This window comes from Chrysochloris asiatica, unplaced genomic scaffold (assembly GCF_000296735.1).
Source record: "Chrysochloris asiatica unplaced genomic scaffold, ChrAsi1.0 scaffold00007, whole genome shotgun sequence".
Lineage (NCBI taxonomy): Eukaryota > Metazoa > Chordata > Mammalia > Afrosoricida > Chrysochloridae > Chrysochloris > Chrysochloris asiatica.
In genome coordinates, this window is record NW_006408525.1 from 5,743,274 (window position 1) to 5,763,082 (window position 19,809).

The following is a 19,809-nucleotide window of genomic DNA, read 5'->3' on the forward strand; positions in this document are numbered from 1 at the left end:
CCTCCAGTGTCTATTTTATAATATAATGCAAGGAAAACCAAGATTCAAAAGACAGCCAAGCATCTAAATATTATTCCCCCGTTTTCCACATTCCAACCATGGCTTGATCTCTGTATCCCAGAACCCTGTTGTTCCCAGTTTGTGCATATATCATTATTTACCTCTGTCTCATTTAGCCCATTGAGACCTAATTGTTCTCCCATCTGCTTTGTTCTTCCATTCCCCTCTCTTATATTATCTCTTGACATGTTTTCTTATATAACCTTAATGAAAGTGGTTTTCTGAATGGTAGTCATTTCCCACCTCTTCCAAAAATTAGTTTCTTTTACTATTTACTATGAAAGTATTTCCATTCAAATAGTTTGCTTTTCATGACCTTTAGTTACTACTCATTTTCTTAATCAATTTAGTGAAAAAGAAAGTTTTTTTTTGGGTTATTACTGTTATTTTATTTTATTTTTTTTAAGTTTCTTTTTTTGAAAGAGTTTTGATCTTTCAAATATCTAAACTTGAATATTAATTAGCTAGTTAATTTAAAAGACTTGTTTAACATTTGTAGACATAACAAATATTTTCAATTAAATAGCTAATTAATAACTGACAGTCTAGAAGAATATGTGCCTAAAGTTTTATCACTTTCCTTAATTTTTTTTCAAAACTTTTTCATTGTGAATTCAATGAAGGCTTACAGAGCAGATCATGTACTTAGTTTCATTACAATGATTATATTGCCATCCATGTTCCTTCAGTTGATAGTATTTACCTCTATTCACTTTCCTTGACTTTTATTTGAGAATTCCATGAAAGGCTTTGTTATTATTCACTTTTTATTTTTTTGGTCCTGTTACTCTTTTTAGGTAATGCTCTGAAAGCCATACCTCTCTGGAATAAAACCATAGACTATACAAAGTCATGAACATGAAATTTCCTGACAATTCAGCTGAACATCTTTTTATGTAACCTTGAGGCCATCCTTTGGTTCTTTACTAGCATTTGGTGGGGGTCAGAATTTAGAACAAAACAGCATCAGTAAAGGATCAGTCCTGTGTGAATTTTCACAAAGAACTTTTAAAGATTCTAGCTTGGACAAGGGTTTCCTTAGGTTCCTAGGAAATTGTAAAATGCCATTTTACAGTTAAAAATGCCAAAAAAGGAGGAAAAAAAAAATTTTTACTAACCATGCAAATTTTAGTTAGGGTGATGGTGAGGTATAATACCTACAGAAAGTATTAAGAAATGTTTAATGAATTCAAGAACTACCAAGTTTCCAGCATGAGTCTCATTTTGTGTATTTTGTGTTTTTTCTTTAAAATCCTAGTTCCTAATGTTTCTGCCATCAAAGAGAAATGCTCTAAATTAGGAACTTGGCTGATAATGTGACTTGAGAGAGAGAGTAATATAGATTATAGGGTGTGGACTCTGGCAGTAGAGAGACCCAAATTCACATTCTGGCTTCTCACCTGTAAAATGGGGGTCAAATATCTACCAACCTAGGAGTGCTGGTGTGGCTCTGTGGGCTAACGCGTCAGTCTGCAGTCATTTGAACTGTAAGGTCAGTGGTTCAAGCTCACCAGCAGCTCTTTGGAAACCCTGTACAGGGTCACTATGGGTCAGAATCGACTTGGTGGCACTTAACAACAACAAATACCTACCTTGAAGTCCTAGTATGGAGCTGTAGGATAAGCACTGGACCGCAAGGTCAGTTTGAATTGCAAAGTCAATGGGTCAAACTCACCAGTCGCTCCTTGGCAACCCTACACAGTATCATCATGAGTTGTTAATGACTGGACGGCATATAACAACAACAACAGTACCTACACCTTGAGAGATTGTTGAGAGCATTTGATGAGACAGTACACTTGAGTGCATGGCAACTAGAAAGCTTTCAGTCCATCTTCCCTTTATAGCTCCTAAAGCCCTGGAAGATTGAGAAAGCTAGTCCTGGTCTTTTTTGCCTTATACCAATAAGTATTTGATTATATTGCTCTCAAAATGAAGAAGATGCCTAATGAAACCTCCTATAGAGGCAGATAGTAATGACTTGATTCCAGCAGTACAAGTAGAGCTTCCCATCCGAAAAACAGGGGTATTTGGTGTTAATAAGTTAAATTTCAGAAGCTAATGAACTCTGCTAATTGAATTCATCTTTGTTAATTAATAAGGTTCTGGTAAATTGGTTGCTTTCCTGTTAATGCCCTGCAAAAGAGCAGTAAGACCCAGTTATTACAAGTTCACTAGTTCCACCCCATTCTTTTCTATACATATAGTGGTAGTGACCAAAGTAGCTTCTTGTACTTTTCTTTATCTTGAAACGTTATTGTTTAAACCCTTGAAATTATTGGCTTGAGAATTAATGTGAAATAAAGTACATTGGGGACTTTCTGCTGTCTGGCTAGTTTACATTTTAGGAGTTTAAGGAGAAACTTGGGAAATTAGTCCAGTAGTTGATTGCAGTAGCTGCAAAATAAAGGTATATTGGTTTTATTTGCCAGGTTGTGCCAAGAGTAACACCTAGGAAAATTTTTTTTCACATGGAAATGAACAAAGAGGAATCCTTCCCCAGTGCCATCTCTCCACAAACCCCGCCTCATCAGAAATGAGGGTAGACATTGAATGAATAGTGTGGTGATTCTCAAGTTTAGAAATGGGAGTGGGGGAAGTCATTCGTTTGAAGAGGATTGTATATATCGTCACCTTGAACCTGCTCTGGCTTTTCAGTTAGAACTGAATCGAATGAGAAATTTTGACCTCACTGCTATCCCATGTGCTAACCATAAAATGCACCTATATCTTGGGGCAGCCAAGGTAGAAGTGGGTACAGAAGTAACAGACTACAGGTTCTTTGTGCGGGCAATCATCAGACATTAGTCATTAGCTAGAGCATCATTCATATTCTCTGGACTAAGGTAAAGTGCTGTTTTCTAAGAAACTGTCATCTAAATGCTTGATTACCTCTATAGTCTTTGTCTACTTCCAAAGAGTCATACGTAGGAAAGACTGACATATTCTCCTCCAACCCCCCTTCTTTAATACAGAGAGAATTCCCTAAATTTTTCACGTTCCGAGCAAGAGATAAGGTAAGGAATGATCCTTCCTCTCTTCACTTAAGAAAAAAAGTTTTTTTAAATCTTTAGTTATTCTTGGTCATTTAAGAAAAAATAATCTTTGCCATGTGTTCTTATAGCCATTCTCTGTTCTGTAACTGAACTTGTGCTCCCCTTCATCTTATATGTGTCTAGAACTAGGAAAGACTACCTTCTAAAAGAAGAGTTTAGGAAACAGTTACATTTGTTGAGCAACCCCAAAAGGGGATACATTTCAAAATTACCCCTATTCTTTAGAAGGATCCTAATGATATGATAGAGGATAGGACTGTTCTTGTCACCTACATAGTTTATTTATTATACTCAACTCTTAGTTTTGTGCATTGGTTTTTTCAATTTTAAAGTAAATAATTTCAAGCCATGTTCATTTTCTCCTGCTTCTAGTGTACATTTTTGGTGTTCTCTCTCCATTCACTCAGCTGAAGTGTATGCTGGAAAAACAGCTTAATTTCAACAAAACATTCAGAAAATGTATTAATACAACTTAAAAAAAAAAAAAGGTTAAACATATATACATATGTTGTTAAGTACCACCAAGTTTTTGGTTCCAGCTCATAGTAACCCTGCAAAGGGCTTCCGAAGGAGCCAGCTGTTGGGTTTGAACTGTTGATTTTGTGGCTCACAGTCCAGTGCTGATCCTACAGCGCCACACCAGGAGTGTGTTGTTTATTTGTTGAATATTTGCTATGTTCTTCTTAATGTGCCAGAAATGATGGCAGTATAAAACACGGGTACTGCCCTTAAACAAGTTAGATAGGGTAAACATTGACATGTGAGAGAAATATTAATGTGCAGCAGTCTGTGGTTAAATGTCAAAAATGAGTTATAAAAACATTAAGTACTATAGCATTTCTCAAGGACTTGATAAAAGAATGTTTTCTTTTTGTTTTGCTGTTTTTTTGTGTTTTAAATGGAGAGAGCATCACTACTTGTAAAAGCATAATTGTGAAAGCTTGGGCAGTACATAGATGCTTTAATGTGTAATCTTACATAAGCTGTAACTCTAGCTCATTTTTGTTGCTCATTAGCACATCATAGCTTAGGTTTCTGTTTTCTAGCAATTCTTTTGCCGTAGATATTCATAGTTTTGTAACTGCCTGTTGTGAATTGTTTCTTAATCCCACTCTTATGCTCAGTTTGAAGAGGATCGTATATATCGTCACCTTGAACCTGCTCTGGCTTTTCAGTTAGAACTGAATCGAATGAGAAATTTTGACCTCACTGCTATCCCATGTGCTAATCATAAGATGCACCTATATCTTGGGGCAGCCAAGGTAGAAGTGGGTACAGAAGTGACAGACTACAGGTTCTTTGTGCGGGCAATCATCAGACATTCTGACCTGGTTACCAAGGTGAGTGCTGTATTGTACTGTGAAGTGATTTCTGAGGGAAGGGACCAAGAACCAAGAATGGTTCAAAATCAGTTATTTCTAAAATTGGGGCTCTTGTATCCCACTCTCCAAGAATCAGGAGAGGTCCTGAAATAATTTCTCTCATGGAAAGTAATATTATGTATGAGAAAGGTAATTTTTTCTACCTTTAATTGGATTTTTCTTAGAAATGAAATCATGATAGTACTCACTTGAGAGAAGGAGCAGCATACTAGCAGAAAAATCAGCGGAAGGAAAAAGGTTAAGAAAGAGGTGATCCCTTTGTAAACTGGTCCAGAGGTCTGAGTGGTAGTGGTGGTTATGTGCCGTGGAGTCGGTTCCAGCCCATAGTGACCCTGTATAAGGTTTCCAAGGCTATAAACCTTTACGGGAGCAGAAAGCCTCATCTTTCTCCCACGAAACAGCTGGTAGTTTGGAACTGCTGACCTTAAGGTTTGCAGCCTGATTCATAACGACTACGCTACCAGTGCTCCTTGAGGTCTGAGTAGTATCTGTGTATAACCAGGCATTTATTGATGTATTTATTAATTGTTACTACATCCTATAACTATACCCTTTCTTTAGCTTTTCCTTTCTAAACAGGTTTAGCTCTGTATGGCATATGTTAAATGTAATCATATTGGGACTATACTTCTGGGGATGACCAGAATCTTCTCCTGTTGGAGGAAAATGATATACTAAGAGGCAGCAGAAAGGACTGCCAAGAACTTTCTCTGACCCTTGACTGCCTGTGGTTATTGGGCTGACTGTATTACTCTAAGGAGAAGGATAAATAGTGTCTTCAACAGGTGTTTCATGATTCACCACATGCTGCTACTGCTAACAGTTCTCCTTTATTGCCTCTTTTAAAACACATTAATACTGATGGTGACTTTCTTCTGCATAGGAAGCTTCTTTTGAATATTTACAAAATGAAGGGGAGCGGCTGCTCCTGGAAGCCATGGATGAGTTGGAGGTCGCTTTTAACAATACAAATGTTCGTACTGACTGTAACCACATCTTCCTCAACTTTGTGCCCACAGTTATCATGGACCCATCAAAGGTACACTTTTCAGCATTTCTACCAGCAGTAACAAGCACCATCAGAGAAGTTCCTTCATAGTCATTTTCACTTGGACATGGAAACAGGTGCTCCTGTTCAACTGATATACCAGTAACACTGGGTTTCTGGGATGGTTAGAAGATTCGGTGTAGCCATTGAAAGCAGAGCTGATGGTATCATGCTGGTTACTTATAAGCAGTACAAAAACACAGAAACTCTTTTCCCTCATTGGTATCTGTTCTATGATGTTGGCCATGATTATAGTCCTGCCTTATCTAATTCCTTACGATCTCGCATCTGGAATATTTACTTTGTTGTTTTGAGGCATTCTGACAAAATGGCATGAACTCTACAGTTTACATGAGTACTGCTTTTGTAAAATAATTGATATTTACCTGGTGACCTTATTAGCAAGGTAATGCACCTTTCTAATGTGCCTAACTTATTTCTCTTAGTCTTTTTTCACAGAGAAAGTAGTTGATAAGGAATTGCACATGTATTATGTGTCTTTTTCTTCACTGAGGTTCTATTTTAAAATTAAGATTATATAATTTTGGATAGCAGAACCAACATTTCCTTTTCTCAAAATCAGTAGTGGGCATGGTCTTTTGCTTCTTGAATTTTGTTAATAAAGAATTTTAGAAAGATTTCATATAGGAAAACAGTGCTTTTAAATTGTATGCTGTAGCTGCCTGCAACTTTATTAGAGGGGGATGTTTTACTTTAGTATATCAATAAGGAGAAATCAACATCTAAAGTCAGCTAGTTAAGGTAATTCTCCAAAATTGTAAACTAGGGGCAATAAGCTACCTTGGTATAAACCTTAGAGAAACTGAAGGAACATCTGTCTACCTTGTCTACCTAAATCTTACTTGAACTTGGAAATGACCAAGCTCCAGACTCTTTTTAGAGAGAAGTTTCTAGCACCACCTGCAAATTCCTTTCTTTAATTTGTATAATTTACCAAGAAGCATATATTACAAAGTTTAATAAAATTGTATGGAAAAAACTCATGGTGGTAATTGCTATGCTGATTGAAGGTCCTATAAGTGCAATGAAACATAGTTACCATGCATATAAATGCTACTTATTAGCTGTTTGACTACAGATTTTATTCTTATTTGGGGCTTTGTTTTAAATCCCATGACTTGTAATTTTAGTTGTGATAGATCTTTGATACAAACCTGAGTATGAATGTAATTGGGAAGAGGGGAAGGAATTATGATTTGGATGTTGTGAGCCAGAGAAAATCTTTCAAATGCCAGGCCAGTGTGAAATCATTCCTGACTTGTTTTAAGCAAGAGTAGGGATGGGGAGAAATTATCTGACCCCTTTTTATAAGGACTGTATATAGTACACATTTCCAGAAACCAGCATCTTTTCCCAAAGATGGGAAGTTCTGAAACTGGTGCTAGTTACAGAGTATTTAAGTTTTGTACTTGGTGATATGTTTGTGTCAGATTGAGGAATCTGTGCGGAGCATGGTAATGCGCTATGGAAGTCGGCTGTGGAAATTGCGCGTCCTCCAGGCAGAACTGAAAATCAACATTCGTCTGACACCAACGGGAAAAGCAATTCCTATTCGCCTCTTCCTGACAAACGAGTCTGGCTATTACTTGGACATCAGCCTGTACAAGGAAGTGACTGACTCTAGGACGGCACAGGTACAGTACTCAGGTTCCTCAGAGATGTGATTTGCTCCAATAAATTAAGCCATTTGTCCTTGTTTTGTAAGACCCAAACTTTTAAATCCCATTGATTTGCCTAGTGGGATTATCCTGTATCAGTTTAGATTGGATGTATGAGTTTGAAAAATGTCATTTGCCTTATAAATATGTGTCTGTGTTCCTAATCATGGCTATTACAAAATTTCAACCTTTTGTTACACTTTGGTGAGCACTAATAGCAGATACCTCCCAGAGCCTGACTTCAGAGGTATTTCTGCAATTTACCTCTCTTTTAGAGGGCTCTTAGGCCATCTCAAACAACTAGTCTTCTCTGGTCTGACTTATCCTGTTCTAGTTTTCAATTACACCACTCTTTGACAAATAAGAAAAGAATTGTTGGAATATGCTGTTTACTTCTGTTTTGAAGAAGGGAAATTTCAACATAGTATAATAGCTAGCTCAGTATCAAGGAGTGAGTTTATCATATTTACTCATGTGAATCCATTTGTACCTTCCCAAAGAGTTCACCTAAGTGTCTTAAAAAAAGTAACACCTTTTCTTTAGAGTTTAAGTGTTTTATATATATGTTGTTGTTAAATGCCATTGGGTCAGTTCCGACTCACACATATATCCAAAACCAAAATGGCAAGCTTCAACCCTTTTTTTTTTTTTTTTTCCCCCCGATATGAAAATGGGAAGAAAATAATTGATTATGAGATAACAGAATTTGTTTTGATCTGCTTTGCCACTTTGGTTTCTAAATACTTGGTCTGTGTTCTCTGATACTAGGTTTAGGTTGTTTCACCATTGCTCATGGCTTTTTAAGAACTCTGGTAGTTATTTGTTATTTTAGATCTTTTGCTTGAACTGGAAAGTATGTTCCTTCTGATTAAAGGTCACACTTGCTCCACTGTGCATTAACAAGAATATTCAGTCTGTTTTCTATACTGGATGTCAGGAACACCTCATGTGTCCTTTGTTTTTATCTATGTCCTTTTAAATCTAGGAACAGAGGTAGGCAAAGCCATTCTTTTGAAGACGAATTTTTAAAATTTGAGTTTAGACAGTTGTCAGAGTGACCTTTCATTTTGTGCTTTGAATCCAAGTTAGATCGCTAGAGAAATCTATCCTGTGAGAAGTGAACAGTTGAAACAGAGAAAGTGCTCAAGAGCATGAGGGGTGAGCAAGAGAAAAAGTATCCAATAATTTTGGGTGCATTTGATGATTTTCAGGACAACCTTAAAGACATTTTCAGTCAAAGCTTTCCATGGGCAGGGATGTTTTTAATTAACTTCTACCATGGCTTCAAGGCAGGTCTATTTGTGTGAAAAATAAGATGGCCACTTGAGATTTTAATGTTTTTGATAAATATGTTTGTTCTTCATAACTACTTCCCCCCCTTTATTAAAAACGCTCAGATTTCCCATATGCTGGCTAGTGGTGACATAGGGGCAGGTAAAGGCTTGGACGCTTTCAATCAGGGATTAGTCCTGCACCTGGCACAAAATACACACTCAATAAATCTTTGAAAGAGTGACAGAGCCACCTTCAGCTTAAGGGAGAACTCCTTGTTAGCAAGAGTCTTGCATCTTTAGGAAGCCCTGAAGGAAAAGGTCTCCCTCAGGCTCTTTAGTGGAGACAGCTCTAGAGCCACTCCTAGAGATGACGGAATTGACTTGTGAGCCTATGACTGGAAGGAGGGAACTGACAAAAGGGACAGTTTCCAACTTATGTCTTGTTCTTAATGTCTGCTTGGGTTCATTGCCAACTTGTTTCTCCCTTTTGGCTTCAGTGAATCATTATAGGAATTTAAGATAATATTGAACAATGTGTGTCATTTACTCATTTGTTTTATTATTTCAACATTAAATGACCACCTATAGTGAGTCCTTCTGTGACGCCTTAGGATAAGCACTCAACCCTCAAGGTCGGTTTGAACTGCAAAGTCAGTGGTTCAAACTCACCAGCCACTCCTTGGAAACCCTATACATGGTGGCTATGAGTCGGAACCGACTCGGCACACAACAACTATAACAACATAGTGAGTCATATGGAGCCCTGGTGACTGCTAAACACAAGATTATTGGTTCAAGCCCACAAGCCACTCCACAGTAGTAGAAAGATGAGGCTGTCTGCTCCCATAAAGATTTGCAGTCTTGGAAACCCTACATATGGTCAGTATGAGTTGATTGTTTTGCATGGGGTGTTTTTTGGCGGGGTGGGGAATGCATATATTGTGTCTAGCACTTTAAAGATCAAAAGCACTGTGTTTTTGATAGTAGAATATGGAACTAACACAGGTAGCTGAAACTCACAGCCATTCAGACCCTTCTATTATTATATATCACTGTCAGCTTCTTGGAGTCCTGGTGTGGCGCTGTGGGCTAAAGCGTAAGACTGCAAAGTCATTTAAACTTCAAGGTCAGTGGTTCAAGCTTACCAACTGCTCCTTGGAAACCCTAGACAGGGTTGCTATGGGTCAGAATCGACTCGATGTCACTTAACAACAACATCATCAGCTTCTTACCCCATAACATTATTTTTTTCTGCCAATAAAAAACAAGGTAAAGGGACTTCTGGATGGATGGTGGACTAGGCAGATGCACTACACAGACCCTCTACAACAAAGATACAAGAAACCAAATAAAACAGACACACATGAAAATTTGGACACCTTGCATTTCAGAAGAAAGGTTGGGTAGAAGGAGTGCTTGCTGGGAGGAGAGGTGGAGCTGGGATAGCAAGAGAAGAAGGCTGACTGGTGCACAGCTGGCTGGATGCAGCTCACCCATTTTATTAGCAAGTGTGGCAGCCCAAAGAGGCCTGGAAGAACAGATTTGTGTGGGACAGAAAAGGTGTGATTTCTTCTTTTTCCCTACACTTCCCTGGTGACCAGAGGTGTGGCCAGCTCAAACTCTCATCCACGCCCAGTGCAGACACTGTATTGGTGTGCTGTTTTGGTGCCTGAATTCAGGTTGCCTTGGCTCCAGGCCTACAAAACCCATAGAGCCACCAGACCAACATTTAACCAGTCAGCCTGTCCCCAGCTGCCTTGTGGTCCTAACAGACACTGAAACCAGCTCCATCAAGGGCCCGTAGGATCTACTTCCTGATTGAGTGCCCTGAACATAAATAACATAACCAACAGGATCTCCAGCTAAGGTCAGGAGCTCCGCTGTCACATCGTTCCACAACCACTTCCATTAATTGCCGGAACCCACCAGAGACATCCCCCCTCTGGGTACAACAACTGCATTGCTTTTTCTTACAAAGACAACAACCCCACATTGCCCTGGAGACAACAATTTTAGCTCACATGAGAAACAAGGGAATGGCTCAAACAAATTAGCAAGATACAGAGACAGAAAACATTTCTGAGGGAAAAAGGTAATGGAACTAATGAAAAAGAAGGATATTTTGGTACCTACCAAAGATTGAGGGAAAAAGGAGAACACAGAAAAAATTTTAGGAAAATGCTACAAGAACAAACAAAATAAATGCAAATTTTGAAACAATACGAAACCTGCAATTAGAAATCCAGAAGATTAATTCTAAGATTTCAGAAATGAACAACAAAGAGATAAATTTGAAGCAATGGAAGCTCAAATTGGTGAGCTTGAAGATGAAGTCTCCCAATAATAGTATCTAGAAGATCAAACAGAAAGAAGAATGAAAAAATCCAAAGAAAGCCTTAGAGTTTTGTGGGATACCATGAAGAGGAACAATTTACAGGTGATTGGAATTCCAGAACAGGAAAAGACGGTAAAAAAAAAACAGATAAAATTGTCCAAAAGTTGTTGGAAGAAAACTTCTCTAATATCAGTGAAGACAAGAAAGTAAGCATACAAGAAACTGAACAAACCCCAAACTGAATAGAGCTCAAAAGAAAATCACCAAGACTATCAAACTTTCCAAAATCAAAGACAAGGAAGGATTCCTAAGGGTAGCTTGGGAAAAATGATGTTACCTACAAGGGAGCACCAATAAAACTAAGCTCTGATTTCTCAGGCAGGCAAGAAAGCAATGGAAGAAAAAAATTGCCAACCAATAATCATATACCCAGCAAAGCTGTGCCTCAAATACGAAGGTGAATTGAGGACATTTCCTGAGAAAAAGAAATGAAGAAATACGTAATGGCCAGACCAACTTTTAAAAAATGATGAAGGGTGTTGTTCTTTGAATTGAGAACCAACAACAGCAAACAACAACCTGAGATTACCATATATGACTACACTACCCAGAACTCAATCCAGATATAGAAGTATTTAAAGACTGAAAATAGGGAACCAGAGATATCAATGTATAATGAAGTCAACTACAAAGCAAAGACAGGAAAGAGTGTAGATACTGAACTCCCAAAAGGTGAGAAATCAAGTATATTTTAAGATAAAGCTTATTGTTTTAAATGGGGGGGGGAACCTTAATAAATTTTACAGGGTAACCTCAAAGAAATAAAATACACTAGAATTAAAAAAAAGCAAACATCAGAAAGATTTAGTAAACATTAACACAACAAAAATGAAAACAAAACCCACAAAAGAGAATTCAACATAGAAAATTATGTGGAACAAAGAATCGAGCAGCACCACAAAAAAAAACCACTGAAAAATGACAATAATCAATTCCTATCTATTGATAATTACACTGAATGTAGGTGGATTAAATGTACCAGTCAAGAGATAAAGTGAACAGAATGGATAAGACAACAGGATCCATCAATATGCTGTCTACAAGAGACATATCAAAAGGATGGAGACAGCTTTAAATGCCCATCAACAGAAGAATAGTTAAACTCTGGTACATACACACAATGGAATACTATAAAATGTTGAAGAATAGTGATGAATCTGTGAAACACCTCATAACCATGTTTGAACCTAGAAAACATTATGCTGAGTGGATTTAGCAATGTTGTAAAAAGTTTAAAAATATTAAACAAAAAGAAACGATCTGTGATGATTTGGGGGGAGGAATTATTCACAAGCTAAAAGGTTGACACATGTTAATATTGGTGACATGGTAGGAAATACACAACAAGAGGGAAGTTAGCAGAGGAAAAATGAAGGTAGCAAGGAATGCAATAAAGTGAATAGTAAATATTGTTCACTGGTAGATACATGAAGGGGATTGCAACCATGTAATGAAGCAAAGTATATAATTAGTTGAATGTAAAATTGTTGATCTGCTTTGTAAACCTTCACTCAATTTATATATATATATATATAAAAAGAAACAAGGTTAACTTACTTGAGTTATATTTTGCTTCATTCTCCTTCTGTAGTCTTAGTGGTAATAGTTATAATGAACACTGATGTCAAGCATTGTGCAGAGAAGAGACTTGGGTAATCTGCATTGGACTGATTTCCACTGTGCTGTGGGGGATAAATGTATATATTTAATTACTTTTATTGGGTTAAAATATGCATATAATAACATGCACCCATTTTATCTATACAGTTTAGTGCAGTCTGACAAATGTATATACCCATATAATCACCATCACAATCATAATAGACAACGTTTTTGTCACTCCTAAAAATTCTGTCATTCCCCTTTGCAGCCAAAATTAGAGGCACCAATCACAACTTTAAATAAGAATATTAAACAAACACCCACCACCTTCTAATCTATTCGAACTGCTGCTCTGTAGGGTTTCCAAGGGTGTCCATCTTTATAGAAGCAGGTTGCCACATACTCCTTTGCTACATTTTTCTCCTTTTTCAATGTAGCTGGTGGGTTCAGACTGCTGGCCTTTCTCTAGCAGCCAGCAGGACTCCCTTAACCCAGTCCAGAGCAAAAGAGGCCAGATAGAAAATTGTCTGACTTCATTTATATGAAATTCTGTGGCAGAAAAAAATAATCTATAGTGAGAGAAAACAGATTGCTGTTTGCCTAGGGCTGGAATAACCAATAATCTGCCTTTTTTTTTTCTTCTTACAGATTAGTTTCTGTCTATATTTCACATGAATGTCAACAGAAAATATGTATTATTTTCTGTGTGGCTTCTTCTCTTCAAAATGTTTTTGAGATTAAGCCATGTTGTATAGATAATTGATGTGTTCCTTTTCATTGCTGGATACTATTCCATTATCTAGATATACCATAGTTTTTTATGTTAATTTTTCTGTTGATGGAGGAAGCTGTTATGACCATTCATTTATAAATCTTTGTATGGATATGCTTTTATTTCTCTTGGATAAATACATAAGAATGTAAATTGCTGGATCATTTAAGTATTTTATAAAACTTTATAACAGTCTGCCAAACCCTTTGTCAGAATGGTTGTATCATTGAAATTCCCATGAGCTATATGTAAATGTATGGACCTGGAGGACTTTCTCCAGTCCCTTCTCAGTACATAATATGCTGTTTAACTATGACCAGCATAACTTCATCCAGAGTTTGGCAAAACCGAATCCCAAACTCTATACTCATAAGTCTTCTTTCTCTAAATAGGCAGGAATGCAGTCCCAAGAATCTAATTTTATATCAACACCCTGGCTTCACATGCTTAGTCTCTTAAAACATGACTATTTCTACCTTTCACATCTCTAAGACATTACTACTTCTTCCCTCCATGTGGTGACTTTCCCTTGTTGGTGTCCTGTGGAAGAGGACTGTAAGCTATGGGGCTTTATGCAGCATTAGACAAGTTTTGACCAGAATAGGGACCAACTGACAAGTCAGCAGCATACACTTGACTTGTCAGTCCTTTGAGCTGAACTGGGGTTAAGGATTCAATTCGCTGACTAGGAGATGGGACCTATGCCCAGAGTTTAGGAAGGTATTTAAAAGTCCTATACCTATGCCTATGTATCAGGTGTATACATATGTTAATTATTGGTAGACTTGTGGTTATGTAGGTGTATCTGTTCAATGCCAATTCCCATTTGTATTCACTGCACTGGGAATCTATGTTTATGTATTCATGCGTAAAGTGCCTAGTTTAGTGTCATATAACCTTTGGACACTCAATAAATATTAATTGAATTGAAATAATAGCATCTTTTATAAATATTCATAAGCAAATAAAACTAAATATATGGAATATGAAATACTCTTCTAGGAGTATTTGAGTTAAAATGATTAGAAACTGGTGTGATTTCATTATGTGACAAGATAGATATTGCAGGAGCTATTCAATAATTGTAGCCACAGTATACTGGCAAGTAAAAGTATATACATACATATGTTTGCATATGCATATACACACACATGCACATATATATATGTGTGTGTGCTTGTGTGTGTGTGTATATATATATGCATATATATGGGGGGGGCTATGTCTTGTGAATGAGCAGGAATTCACTAACTAGATGGATGGATGAAACTCACAAAAAAATGTGTGACTAATCATGCTTATAAAACACATTCTATCGAATCAAATAGACTAAGGCACAGATAATATACTAGACTCTATCTTGGCTTTCTACCACTGGGGAGAGAACAAAATTATCTTTTAGTGTGTAGCCATTCCTCAGGATAAATAGTAGGACTGCCTGGACTGGGTAGTGGACATGCTTTGTTTCTGAGTGTATGGGGTTCAATGTCACCTTAGAAGGCAAGCATTGTCAGTCAATCTCTGAGATGTGAAATTGGTGCTCTGCTTTTTTGTTGATTTCAACTAATTAAAAAGTGAGAGCAGTCTGTGGTATATGGTTAGCTACATGCCATTGTTTTGGATTTGGTTAATCTGCAGAGGTGAGAGTACCAAATACTTACTATTAAAGAAGAATGTCTTAGCTACCCTGTCCATCATTGAAAATCTGTTTCAAGAAGTAACACTTGTGAAAAAGACCCTCTAGGCAGCTATCTGATTTGTTTTCTCTGTCACTTAAACTCTCATGCCATTCTCTTTATTCCTGCAGATCATGTTTCAGGCATATGGAGACAAACAGGGACCGCTGCATGGAATGTTAATCAACACTCCATATGTGACCAAAGACCTTCTTCAATCAAAGAGGTTTCAAGCACAATCACTAGGAACAACATACATATATGATATCCCAGAGATGTTTCGGCAGGTAAAGATGGCTAACTGGGGGGCTCTGACATGTTCTCAAGAGGCCTCAATTTCCATCAGATGAAGCTTTGACAGAAAGCTGAGAGCCCCAAAGGGCATGAAATATCTTGATTCTATTCCCATTTCATTCTTAGAGTAGAAATTTTTCAGGTTTTAGATAATTCTTCATGAATTAACAGGAGATACGATGAAAATACTTAGTAGAAGAGAGTAAAGTGAGACTACATACTAATTGTGGTAGTTTACTGTGACCTATTTGAGGAGTTACAGTCAGGTACAAATTTCCTAAGCTTATATTCAAATTATTGATATTAAGAAGTATGACACTTTAGTTCTCATTTTCCTATTCTCTAAGATAACCTAGGTCCCTAGTTGGTTTGTTTGGTAAGTGCCGTTGAGTCAGTTTGCCACGTAGTGACCCTATATGTGGTTTCCGAGGAGTGGCTGGTGAGCCTGAACCACCGACCTTGTGGTTCAAACCGACATTGCAGTCCTGCGTATTAGCCCACAGTGCCAAATCAGGACTCCAGATTTCTAGTTGATAGCCTAAGTTAATATGATGAGAATCAAATGGATAACATATAAAAATGATATTGAGTTGATGGTACACAATTTAAATTACAAGTTCTTTTGTGGGTGATTTATTATGGCTGAATAAAAAGTAGCATGAAAAAAAATGACTTTATGAATTTCATCCTCTATATGAACATAAATTTCTTTGATCTGTATGGTGAATCCTCTCTATGCTGCAGATTTTTCTTTTATCAGTAGGAAGCAAGAAAAATATATCACCAGCAAAAAATGCAACAGATAATAAGGAATCAAAAGAATACTGAATTTATCCTTTAAAACAATTTATGAATATAAGGTTTTTCCAAGTCTTCTAGTCACTATTACCACATTTCCATTTTAACCAAGTAGTATATGTAGCATTGTTAACTACTCTGTATAATTCCTGTATTATCACAGGTTCTTTTTCTTGAAACATAGCTAACTTCATGTAAGTATTAGCCTAACAGTTGAGTGTTAACTTCTGTTCCCTAATGCCAGTGTTATAAATGAATGAATATTCCATTCTATGTAACTCTTCCTATAGACAAAAAGCGACTAAGACATTTAGATATATATGAGTCATTGGACTTTAAATGTTATTTTAAGGCGGAGGTGGGGAACGTTTTTTCTGCCAAAATTCCAACATCATTTGTGGCCATACAAAATTATCAACCTAAAATTCGCCTGCTATATTTGGTTAAACAATTAATTTACCCCTAATGTCATGGCTGGAATTGCGATTGCCTGGGCAGTGCCAGACCAATTGATTTTGTGGGTCTTATATGGTCCGCAGGCTGGATGTTCCCCACCCGTATTTTAAGGCAAAGAAAGGGAAAAAAAGAACTGGACCAGTTCCCACTTCCAGCAGTTTCTTTACATGAAGTTGGGAATGAAAATCATGTTTTTAAGGTGGACAGGTATATTTGTTTGCTCATATTTGAGCAGAATTAGTCTGTACATTTACATATTAAAATAAAAAACCATACCCACTGTAGTTGAGTTGATTCTGACTCATAGCTATCCTGTAGAAGGTTTATGAGGCTACAAATCTTTACAGGAACAGAAAGTTTTATCTGTCTCATGGAGCAGCTGGTGGGCTCAAACCACTGACCTTATGCTTAGCAGTCCAGTGTTTATCCATCTTCCTCCCCACATTTACAGATAGCCATACTGGTGTGGCGCTGTGGGTTAATGCGCTGGGCTGCAAAGTCAGTTTGAACTGCAAGGTCAGTGGTTCAAGCTCACTAGCTGCTCCTCGGAAACCCTATACAGGGTTGCTATGGGTCAGAACTGATTCAAAGGCACTTAACAGCAAGAATAACATACTTACATCTGTTCTATGCTTGTATATCAGGTCTACAAATCTAGTAGACTAATTCCTATCTGGTATCCTGTAGTTATACAAAGATACTAGAAAGAGGATGCTTCTTCTGAATCTTTAGTAGAAACCTTAATCTTTACTTCCTGGATTTCCTTTGTATTAGCTGAATGTCATAACACTTTCTGGGTCACTCTTCTTGCCATGTTTTTCTAGAATTTTTTCTTCTTTAGAAAGAGTTGATGCCACTTAGTTTTGTTTTTTGGTTTTTGGGTTTTTTCCTGAGATTTTGTCAGGTCTGTTGTTGTTTGTTAATGCTCTAGTGCTGATTTGGAATCATTCTAGTTTGACTTTGTTGGAAACCTACCTGATTTCTAGCAAGGATATTATTTATCACAATTTTGTTTTAACTGAGAATGGAGCTTTAGAATTTAGTCTAACACACTATAAGAAGAACACTTGGGAAAAGAAAGAACAAACTAGATTCACCTAATTTGTTGTTCTTACTGAAATGTTATCTGTCATTGACTAGACAAATTTTTCCCTCCACTAGTCTCTGATCAAACTCTGGGAGTCTATGTCTACTCAAGCATTCCTTCCGTCACCACCACTGCCTTCTGATATGCTGACCTACACTGAGCTGGTGTTGGATGATCAAGGTCAGCTGGTCCACATGAACAGACTTCCAGGAGGAAATGAGGCAAGTAGCTGAGTTCTCCCACATCCTCTTTCTTTTATCTCTGTGTCCATTAGTACCAACTTTCTGTAAGAGTGGTTATTAAAGAGCATTAAGATCCAAGTAGCATCAGCTGCATGATAGTCTTGTTCATTGGTAGTCTTGCTGGTTGGTAGAGTTCGTTAGAATGAGAGGTAGCATCAATTGGATATGATGGAATTATTGCTAATTTTTTCAGGTGTGATAATAGTATTAGAGCTTGCTTTTTTATAAAACAGTATTTTCTGTTAGACATCCATGCTATAGTTTTTACAGATTAAATGATCTGATGTCTGTGATGTGCTTTAAAATAATGGAGGGTTAAGGTGGGGGATGTGGATGAAACAAGTTTGATCATGAGTTGATAACTGAAGCTAGTTGGTAGGTACACAGGAATATATTACTGTCTCTATTTTCGTATATGCTTTGATATTTTATATAATAAAATTTCCTTAGCTTCGTTGATGTTTCCTAATTTGGGTACTTATTTGCATTACTAATACACATTTTTTGGTATCTTTTCCATTCTCAGTTCACTACATCTGTTGCTCTTGTGAGTGTGGTGAATGTATTGCTAAATTAAAGGACTCAATAAGAATCAGGAATTTAAATATAAAAGAAAGTAACAAAGAATACATTTCTTGATGATTATCCAAGAATGCACTTTGTAGCATTGTAGTCTATTTTCATGTTGCTGTTATTAATTACTGTAAAGTGGATTTTGACGCATGGTAAACCCATGTGTGCAGAGTGCAGCTTCTCCACAGGGTTTTCAAGGCTGTGACCTTTCTGAAGTAGATCACAAGGCTTGTCTTCAAGAATCCTCTGGATGGGTTTGAACTGTCACCTTTTCTACTTATAGCTGAGTGCTTAATCATTTGCACCAATATATAGTAATATTCTGCCCCCATACTCTTATGCCTTCCTCCATGTATTGAGATTCCTTCTGATTTTAATTATGCTTCTAATGTTCAATGATAACAAAACTGAAAAGAGAAATTATTTTTTATTTCAATCTTAGATAAATCTCACTCCTCCTAAGAAGTGAGATTTACTTAGGTATTCACCTAAACAGGCTGAATAGACCTTTTAGATGATGCAAGTTTTTTCTCTTTTATGTAGTATTTCAAAATTTTTTTACTATATGTAAAAGGTGGTCTACATCTATTTTCAATAAGTACATAAGTAGATGCCAAGAGTAAATGATGTGGTATTAAGATGGATGTGAGCCTCAGACCAGATGGAGAGTAACAGATTTGTAGTTCGTCTAATTTAACACCGTGACAAATAGCAGAAAATAAGAGGATAAGAAAGAGAGAATACATAGAATTTCGACGACAGTAGTTTAAAACTCGTCAGCACACAAAGTTGAAGCGGAGGTTTGTACCACTGTCTGTAGCATCTGTTTAGTGAGCCCCTCAACAACAAAGAGAAGCTTCTTTGTGCTATACTTAAATTCTGATTCATTGAATAGTATAGTCTTCAGGAAGGGAAGGCACGCTTATGAACATGGAGCTGAGGGGAAAACTGTTATAACTAATGTAATTAAAACACAAAATGAGATTTTTGGCCACATAAAAGCTAGCCACAGTCCTGTGTGAAACCTCCTGCCACGATCTTTCTCTCCTGCTTTCTCTCTGCTCTCATTCTGTGTTTGAGCGAATGGAGACTGGGGGAATAGTAAAGTCCCAGAGGGACAGAGCTCTGTTCTTACTGAAATTACAAGCACAGAGCTGCCTGGGCATGAACATGTAGTGTTTACTCTGCCAGTATGAATACAAATAGTCTTATTATACAGGACTCTGTACCCAAAGACCACACACACAGAGGGGAAAAAAAAGAATAAAAAAATTAAAGGGTTTTTTTTTTTTTTTTTTTTAACCCTTTTAAGAACTAACAAACCTTGGTGGAAAAGACATGTCTTAAACAGCTGCATAGGACTATAGTTGTTAGAGTAAGATCAGTATAGGGATCACATGTTTTCCTTTGCCCTG

At 37.1% G+C, this 19,809-nt stretch overlaps 1 protein-coding gene across 1 annotated transcript in view; it reads left to right on the top strand.

The window, feature by feature from the left end:
* Positions 1-19,809, top strand: part of ACACA (acetyl-CoA carboxylase alpha) — a 336,306-nt gene that overhangs the window by 211,647 nt on the left and 104,850 nt on the right. Inside the window, exons 36-41 of the mRNA XM_006832345.1 lie at positions 3,036-3,077; positions 4,241-4,456; positions 5,382-5,537; positions 6,998-7,201; positions 15,076-15,231; positions 17,654-17,800. Coding sequence (XP_006832408.1) covers positions 3,036-3,077; positions 4,241-4,456; positions 5,382-5,537; positions 6,998-7,201; positions 15,076-15,231; positions 17,654-17,800 — 921 coding nt within the window. The remainder of the gene's footprint in view (positions 1-3,035; positions 3,078-4,240; positions 4,457-5,381; positions 5,538-6,997; positions 7,202-15,075; positions 15,232-17,653; positions 17,801-19,809) is intronic.